This window comes from Mandrillus leucophaeus, unplaced genomic scaffold (assembly GCF_000951045.1).
Source record: "Mandrillus leucophaeus isolate KB7577 unplaced genomic scaffold, Mleu.le_1.0 Scaffold53, whole genome shotgun sequence".
Lineage (NCBI taxonomy): Eukaryota > Metazoa > Chordata > Mammalia > Primates > Cercopithecidae > Mandrillus > Mandrillus leucophaeus.
Window position 1 is genome coordinate 2053112 of NW_012105697.1, and position 9219 is coordinate 2062330.

General features: G+C 46.7%; 1 protein-coding gene across 1 annotated transcript in view; it reads left to right on the forward strand.

The window, feature by feature from the left end:
* Nucleotides 1-265: 265 nt before the first annotated feature.
* NLRP8 (NLR family, pyrin domain containing 8) overlaps nt 266-9219 on the forward strand; it is a 64835-nt gene continuing 55881 nt past the window's right edge. The window contains exons 1-3 of the mRNA XM_011996982.1: nt 266-632; nt 4755-4829; nt 6661-8257. Coding sequence (XP_011852372.1) covers nt 266-632; nt 4755-4829; nt 6661-8257 — 2039 coding nt within the window. The remainder of the gene's footprint in view (nt 633-4754; nt 4830-6660; nt 8258-9219) is intronic.

Below are 9219 nucleotides of genomic sequence, written 5' to 3' on the forward strand. Positions count from 1 at the left end.
AATCCATCAGTCTAATGGACTAATCCCAAACATTCAATGCATCTTCAGTTTTTCCACAGGGCAGAGAATCTTTGAGGAAAGGAGGTAAAGGGAGTACATGGCACACAGAATACTCTGCCAAGTAAGCCTTACATTAATCTGTCTTCTTGGGTGGTGTTTTCATCTTCTTGTTTTATTGTTTTATGTTTCCACAGGTCTCGTGTTTCTCTCTTCCGATCAGTTGTGTTTATCGTGGACACTGAGGTGTTCTCTGCCTTGACTAAAGATGAGTGATGTGAATCCACCCTCTGACACCCCCGTTCCCTTTTCATCCTCCTCCACTCACAGTTCTTGTAATCCACCCTGGACATTCTCTTGCTACCCCGGCTCCCCCTGTGAAAATGGGGTCATGCTGTACATGAGATATGTGAGCAACGAGGAGCTACAATGGTTCAAGCAGTTCTTACTGAATGAGCTCAGAGCTGGCACCACGCCTATCACCTGGGACCAGGTCAAGAGAGCCAGTTGGGCAGAGGTGGTTCATCTCTTGATAGAACGTTTCCCTGGACGACGAGCTTGGGATGTGACTTCAAACATCTTTGCCGCTATGAAGCGTGATAAAATGTGTGCTCTAGTACACAGAGAGATAAATGGTGAGTGTTGATCTGGTGGATAAACTCGGGGTGGGCGTGGCTGCTGGGCAGCTAAATACTCTACTCGCCACCCCTATCGCTTATTGGCCATCTGAACAAGAATGCAAATAGTGGAGGAAGATACTAGATCTAACCCAAAGGCGAAGACTCTCATATGGGCATTTCTTTTAATTTAATTTTTTTTTTTTTTTTTTTTGAGATAGAGTTTCGCTCTTCTTACCCAGGCTGAAGTGCAATGGCACAATCCCGGCTCATGGCAAACTCTACCTCCCAGATACAGGTGATTCTCCTGCCTCAGCCTCCAGAGTAGCTGGGATTACAGGTGCCCACCACCACACTCGGCTAATTTTTTTTTGTATATTTAGTAGAGATGGGGTTTCACCATGTTGGCCAGGATGGTCTCGAACTCCTGACCTTAGGTAATCCGCCTGCCTTGGTCCCCCAAAGTGCTGGGATTGCAGGTGTAAGCCACTGCGCCCAGCCCATATGGGCATATTTTTAAAAAAACTTAACTGAATACTGCTTATATGCGGTGAACGTCAAACGAAGACATAGAGAAGTAGGGAGTAAAATAGTGCAAAAGCGTATGCCGTGGAAACAGTAAACAGAAGAAAGCTGGTGTGGCTATGCTGATGTCAGCAGTGCTATATTTAAAGCAAGAAGGTTAAAGATTTTAAAGGGCCATTTTGCAGCAACAAAGGGTTAATCCCACTGGAGGATGCTGTAATCCAAAAGCTCATCTTCCATATGCATAAAGCAGAGCTGGACTACAGTTGTCCCCTTATCCAAGGTTTTTCTTTCTGAATTTTGTTACCCATGGCCGATCATGGTCAAAAATAGATGAGTATAGTAGAGTGAGATATTCTGAGACAGAGAGAGACCACATTTACATACTGCTTATGATAGTATAGTATTATAATTGTTCTATTTCATTATTATTGTTAATCTCTTACTGTACCTAATTTATAATTTAAACTTTTATCATAACTAGGTATGTATTTTTTTTCTATTTTGAAACGGAGTCTTCATTCTGTCACCCAGGCTGGAGTGCAGTGGTGCGATCTCAGCTCACTGCAACCTCCGCCTCCTGGGTTCAAGCAATTCTCATGCCTCAGCCTCCCTAGTAGCTGGGATTACAGGTGCACACCACCATGCCTGGCTAATTTTTGTATTTTTAGTAGAGACGGGGTTTCACCATGTTGGCTGGGCTGGTCTCGAACTCCTGACCTTAGGTGATTTGCCTGCCTCGGCCTCCCAAAGTGCTGGAATTACAGGCGTGAGCCACTACGCCCAGCCTAGGTATGTATTTTTAAAAATCAGTGTCTACATGGTTCAGTACTATCCACAGTTTCAGATATCCACCGGGAATCTTGGAACATAGACCCTGCAGAGAAGGGAGGACTACTGTATTAAAGAGAAAATACACCAATCCAGAAACATGATAGGAGCTCTGAACCCGCCTCTCCCAATAGCTTACAAGTAGTCAGTCTCATCAGTAAGAATGGAGAAGACGTCAGCTCCACAATTCTAAACATAAACAACAGGAGACTGGGTGCCCAATGACTCCTTAGCCACTGGCACCCCAGCAGCTGGCTCAGCACCTAGCATGTTAGAGTTGCTCGAATAATTAGATGGCTAGAGAGTAATTGATTGTGAAAAGGATCTTTGTTTTGATAAGGCAGCCCCGGAAGTCCTCTTTGAGGAAGTGACGCTAAGGTTGGGACCTAACACGGGAGGACATAGCTCATCGTGTGGAAAAGAGAGAGAGTCAATAGAAAAGAAAATCAGAGGGGATGGAAACTCCATGGCCCAGTGGTAGAGAAAATCTTAGTGTTAAACAGAAAAATGTTAATATTTACTAAAACCTGATGAAAACACACAGAGAGGCCGGGCACGGTGGCTCATGCCTGTAATCCCAGCACTTTGGGAGGCAGAGGTGGGCAGATCACCTAAGGTCAGGAGTTCGGGACCAGCCCAGCCAACATGGTGAAACCCCGTCTCTACTAAAAGTACAAAAAAAAAAAAAAAATTAGCTGGGCATGGTGGCGCACGCCTGTAATCCCAGTTATTCGGGAGGCTGAGGCAAGAGAATTGCTTGAATCCAGGAGGCAGAGGTTGCAGTGAGCTGAGATCATACCACTGCACTCCAGCCTGGGCCACAGAGTGAGATTTCGTCTCAAAAAAAAAAAAAAAAAAAAAAGGTACCCAAACTAGTGCTGATGTGCCTTTCTGTGTTCCTCGGGGTAAGAAGGCTGCGCTGTGCCTTAGGGAGAAAACATATGTGTTAGCTGAGCTTCCTTTAGGCAGGATTTATCAGTGTGCTTGGCCATGAGCTCAGTGTTAATAATCAACAATACATACTAAGTAAGGTGTCTTTAAACAAAAACACATGTAAAACAAGTTTTTATATTGATCAGTCGATGAAAATGTTGTAACCAGAGACGAGCAGGAAACAAACCCTGCATTTTCCTGGGACCAATGGTTCCATATTAGCAAATTCAGTGTTCACAAGAATTTTATAGACGAGAACTACCAGGTGTAACAAGAATCAATGACTATATGTGTATGCGTGTATATAGATATACATGTGTACACATATGTGCACACATACATAGATATTAAACTAGAAGTTCCTTGGTATCCATGGGGAATTGGTTCCAGGCTCTCCCTCAAGGGTACTGAACAAATTCATGGGTGCTCAACTCCTTTATATAAAATGGCATCGTATTTGCATGGAACCTGTACACATCCTCCTGCAGACTTAAAATCACTCTAAATTACTTATAATACCTAACAAAATGTAAATGCTATGTAAATAGTTGTTATCCTGTATTGATCTTTTTTACTTTATGAGACAAGGTCTTACTCCATTTCCCAGGTTGAAGTGGAGTGGTATGATCATGGCTCACTTGAGCCTTTACCTCCTAAGCTCAAGCGATCCTCCTGCCTCAGCCTCCTGAGTGGCTAGGACTATAGGTGTGCCACCGTGCCCAGCTAATTATTTTTTATTTTTTTAGTAGAGTTGAGATCTTGCTATGTTGCCCAAGCTGGTCTCAAACTCCTTGGCTCAAGTGATCCTCCTGCCTCAGCCTCCCAAGTAGCTGGGACTACAGGTGTGCCACCACGCCCGGCTAATTATTTTTTGTTTTTTTTAGTAGAGTTGAGGTCTTGCTATGTTGCCCAAGCTGGTCTCAAGCTCCTTGACTCGAGCGATCTTCCTGCCTCAGCCTCCCGAAGTGCTAGGATTACAGGCGTGAGCCACAGTGCCCAGCCTTGTATTGGTTTTTCAATTGTATTATTTTATTGTTGTATTTTTATTGGGTTTTTAATTTATTTTCCATCCTCAGTTGGTTGATTCCACAGACGTAGAACCCGTGGATACGAAGGGCCGACTGGATGCATAGATACAGACCTATGTAGATATTAAACCGTGCATATATTTTACAGACACATATGTGTGTATGAGTATGTGTGTATTTCTCTATATTTCTCCCTCAGTGTCTGGCTGTGCTATCCATTTATAACGTGTTATTGAACACCTTACTTAGTGCATCACACAACAACGCCTTTTCTCATTTCCTAAAATTCCTGTGATAGAGATATCTAGGTGATTTTTATTCTCCCTGAACGGAGGTGGTGAGACAGTGAGACTCTTTTTTTTTTTTTAATTATACTTTCAGTTCTAGGGTACATGTGCGTAATGTGCAGATTTGTTACATATGTATACTTGCGCCATGTTTGTGTGCTGCACCCATCAACTCGTCAGCACCCATCAACTCGTCATTTACATCAGGTATAACTCCCAACACAATCCCTGCCCTTTTCCCCCTCCCATGATAGGCCCCGGTGTGTGATGTTCCCCTTTCCGAGTCCAAGTGATCTCATTGTTAGTTCCCACCTGTGAGTGAGAACATGCAGTGTTTGGTTTTCTGTTCTTGCGATCGTTTGCTGAGAATGATGGTTTCCAGCTGCATCCGTGTCCCTACAAAGGACACGAACTCATCCTGAGACTCTTAAGACGTGTGGCCGCCGCTGTCCTAAAAAGGCCATTGGCTCCATGCTGTTTCCCTGCTACCAAGATCTCATCATTCCCGTGAAACAGGCTCCTTTTTTCTGTTCCAGCCATTCTACCTACCTTGGAACCAGAGGACTTGAATGTGGGAGAAACAGAGGTGAATCTGGAAGAAGGAGAATCTGGTATGTACCTGCATCATAGCAGACCCTGGTGAAAACATGGGCTATGGATTGGGATGAGCCACTTAGTTCCTAAGGCAAGGCAGATTGTAAGTTACCATATCCGGTGTCTCTTCTGCAGTCAGAACTTAAGCAAAAAGAGACAGGGCGAGGTGGCTTGCGCCTGTAATCCCAGCACTTTGGGAGGCCGAGGAGGGCGGATCGCCTGAGGTCAGGAGTTTGAGACCAGCCTGACCAACATGGGGAAACCCCATCTCTACTAAAAATAAAAAGATTAGCTGGGAGTGCTGGCAGGCGCCTATAATCCCAGCTTCTTGGGAGGCTGAGGTGGAAGAATCACTTGAACCTGGAAGGCGGAGGTTGCGGTGAGCCAAGATCGCGCCACTGCACTCCAGCCTGGGCGACAGAGAGAGACTCCACCTTGAAGAAAAAACAAAACAGACACAAACCAGACCAGGCTAGGCAGTGGCTCACGCTTGCAATCCTAGCACTTTGGGAGGCTGAGCGGGGGTGGATCACTTGAGGTCAGGAGTTTGAGACCAGCCTGGCCAACATGGTGAAACCTCATCTCTACTAAAAACACAGAAACTAGCCAGGCGTGGTGGTGGGCACCTGTAATCCCAGCTACTCAGGAGGCTGAGTCAGGAGAATCGCTTAATCTGGGAGGTGGAGGGTTGCAGTGAGGTAAGATCGTGCCACTGTACTCCTGGGTGATAGAATGAGACTCCATCTCAAAAAAACAAAACAAAACCACACACACACACACACACACAATCCTTCCTTCCTTTCCTTCCTTCCCTTCCTCCCTTCCTCCCTCCCTCCCTTCCTTCTTTCTTTCTTTCTTTCTTTTGACAGAGTCTCGCTCTGTCGCCCAGGCTGGAGTACAGTGGCGTGATCTCAGCTCACTGCAACCTTCTACCTCCCAGGTTCAAGTGATTATCCTGCCTTAGCCTCCTGAGTAACTGGGATTACACGCCCAGCTAACTTTTGTATTTTTAGTAGAGACAGGGTTCACGACATTGGTCAGGCTGGTGTCAAACTTCTGACTTCATGATCTGCCCACCTTGGCCTCCCAAAGTGCTGGGATTACAGGCATGAGCCACCGCGCCCGGCCTGTTTTTTTGTTTTTTGTTTGTTTGTTTGTTTTGTTTTTTTAGACACAGTCTCACTCTGTCACCTGTGCTGGAGTGCAGTGGCGCAATCTTGGTTCACTGCAACCTCTGCCTCCTGGATTCAAGCAATTCTTCTGCCTCCACCTCCTGAGTAGCTGGGATTATAGGTGTGCACCACCACACCTGGCTAATTTTTGTATTTTTAGTAGAGACAGGGTTTCACCATTTTGGCCAGGCTGGTCTTGAACTCCTGACCCCAAGTGATCCACCCTCTTCAGCCTCCCAAAGTGCTGGGATTACAGGTATGAGCTGCTGCACCCAGCCCTCCCAAGTATTTCTGGTTTGAATGCAGATAACACAGCTAACACTACAGCAGCTATCTTATATCTGTGAGGCAAGAAATACAAAGAAAGGGCTGAGAGAATCGTGATGCTGCTGGACCTGAAACTATGGCGCCACTGAATGTAATTTCAACAGCTTTACACCCGCCATACTTCTCGTGTAGAAAGCAGTCCTTGTTTCGTTTAAGCCACTTGAAGTTGAGTTTTCTGTTCATTGCTGCTTCCTAATGGATGCAACAGTATCAGGAAAGGTTATTTCATTTATGCCAGGGCATCACGGGGCTTCAAGTAGATATGGAGACTGGTTTTCGTATTGCTCTATTAGTTCTCATGATTAACTCTGATGCCATACCCTTTATTCCTCCCGTCTCACAAATCTAGGTAAAATACGGCAGTACAAATTGAATGTGACAGTCAAGTGTTTCCCCACATGGGACTTTATGACTTGGCCTGGAAACCAAAGCGATTTCTTTTACCAAGATGTACACAGGCACAGGGAGTACTTACCATGTCTGCTTCTACCCAAAAGACCCCAGGGTAGACAGCCCAAGACCGTGGTCATACAGGGAGCTCCTGGGATTGGAAAAACAGCCCTGGCTAAAACGGTGATGTTGGAGTGGGCCAGTAACAGGTTCTACGCCCACAAGCCCTGGTGTGCTTTCTACTTCCATTGCCAAGAGATGAACCAGACAACGGAGCATAGCTTCTCCGAGCTGATTGAGCACAAGTGGCCCGGATCTCAGGACCTTGTGGCAAAGATTATGTCCAAACCAGACCAACTTCTGCTGCTGTTGGATGGTTTTGAGGAGCTCACATCTACCCTCATCAACAGACCGCAGGACCTGAGTGAAGACTGGAGGCAGAAATTGCCCGGGTCTGTCCTACTGAGCAGTTTGCTGAGCAAAAGGATGCTTCCGGAGGCCACGCTACTGATCATGATAAGATGTACCTCTTGGCCGACATGCAAGCCCTTGTTGAAATGTCCCTCTCTCATCACCCTTCCGGGGTTCAATACGATGGAAAAAATCAAGTATTTCCAGATGTATTTTGGACACACAGAGACAGATCGAGTCTTGAGTTTCGCCATGGAAAACACCATTCTCTTTTCCATGTGCCAGGTCCCTGTCGTTTGCTGGATGGTCTGCTCTGGTCTGAAACAGCAAATGGAGAGAGGAAACAATCTCACACAGGCATGTCCAAATGCCACCTCTGTGTTCGTCCGGTATATTTCCAGCTTGTTTCCCACCAGAGCTGAGAACTTTTCCAGAAAGATCCACCAAGCGCAACTGGAGGGTCTGTGTCGCTTGGCCGCAGACGGCATGTGGCACAGGCAATGGGTGTTTGGTAAAGAAGACCTTGAGGAAGCCAGGTTGGATCAGACGGGAGTCACCGCCTTCCTCGGCATGAGTGTTCTTCGAAGAATTGCAGGTGAGGAGGACCGCTACACCTTTACCCTCCTGATTTTTCAGGAATTTTTTGCGGCCTTGTTTTATGTTCTCTGTTTCCCACAAAGACTCCAAAATTTTCATGTGTTGAGCCACGTGAATATCCAGCGCCTGATAGCGAGTCCCAGAGGAAGCAAGAGCTATCTCTCTCACATGGGACTTTTCTTATTCGGCTTTCTGAACGGGACCTGCGCTTCGGCCGTGGAACAGTCGTTCCGATGCAAGGTGTCTTTCAGTAATAAGAGGAAGCTGCTGAAAGTCATACCTCTGTTGCAGAAATGCGAGCCGCCTTCTCCGTGCTCTGGGGTCCCGCAGTTATTCTACTGTCTGCGTGAAATCCGGGAGGAAGCCTTTGTAAGCCAAGCCCTAAATGGTTACCGTAAAGCTGTCTTGAAAATTGGCAACAGTAAAGACGTTCAAGTGTCTGCTTTTTGCCTGAAGCGCTGTGAACATTTGCAGGAGGTGGAACTGACCGTCACCCTGAACCTCAAGAACGTGTGGAAGCTCAGCTCCGGCTCCCGTCCTGGCTCTGAGTAAGTGCTTCTGTCCTTGGGGAGCCCGTCCTACCTGGGGCACTTGACTACAGGTCTCCTGGGTGTTTAGGGGTCAATCTGCAAACCTTTCTGATCGCTTCCCTGGCCTAATTTGCACAGTACTTCTGTTGTTTTGTTTTGTTTTTTGAGGCAGAGTCTCACTCTGTTGCCCTGGCTAGAGTGCAGTGGTGCGATCTCGGCTCACTGCAACCTCCCCTCCTAGGTTCAAGCAATTCTCCTGCCTCAGCCTCCTGAGTAGCTGGGATTACAGATGCCTGCCACTGCACCCGGCTAATTTTGGCATTTTTAGTAGAGACGGGGTTTCCCATGTTGGCCAGGCTGGTCTTGAACTCCTGACCTCAGTTGATCCTCCCCCTTCAGCCTCCCAAAGTGCTGGGATTACAGGCGCGAGCCACCATGCCCGGCCAGTACTTCTGTTTTAAGATAAACATGTATCTAGGGTGGTACACGTTTGTTTTACAAACTGTCCCCGTTTGTTTAGGATTAAGGAGATTTCTGGGACCCAGTGCTTTATTTTACTGCCAGGACTGAAGGTGTTCCTGGGATATAGGACTTTTCGTGCTAAACCTGGGAGAATCCCGGGCAAAAAGATACGTGGTTCACCCTCCTTCCCTGTGTGCTGCGTGCCCATAAAGATGGGACTTTGCTTCATCTATCACTCCTACTTCTTTTTTTGAGACAGCGTCTCTCTGTTGCCCAGGAGTGCAGTGCTACGATCGTGATTCACTGCAATCTCAACCTCCTGGGCTCACACCATTCTCCTACCTCAGCCTCCTGGGTATCTGGAATTGCAGGTATGCACCATCATGCCAGGCTAATTTTCTTATTTTTTGGAGAGATGAGGTTTCTCTATGTCACCCAGGCTAATCTCCAACTCCCGGCCTCAAGCAATCTTCCCACCTTGGCCTCCTAAAGCACTGGAATTATAGGCACGAGTCACT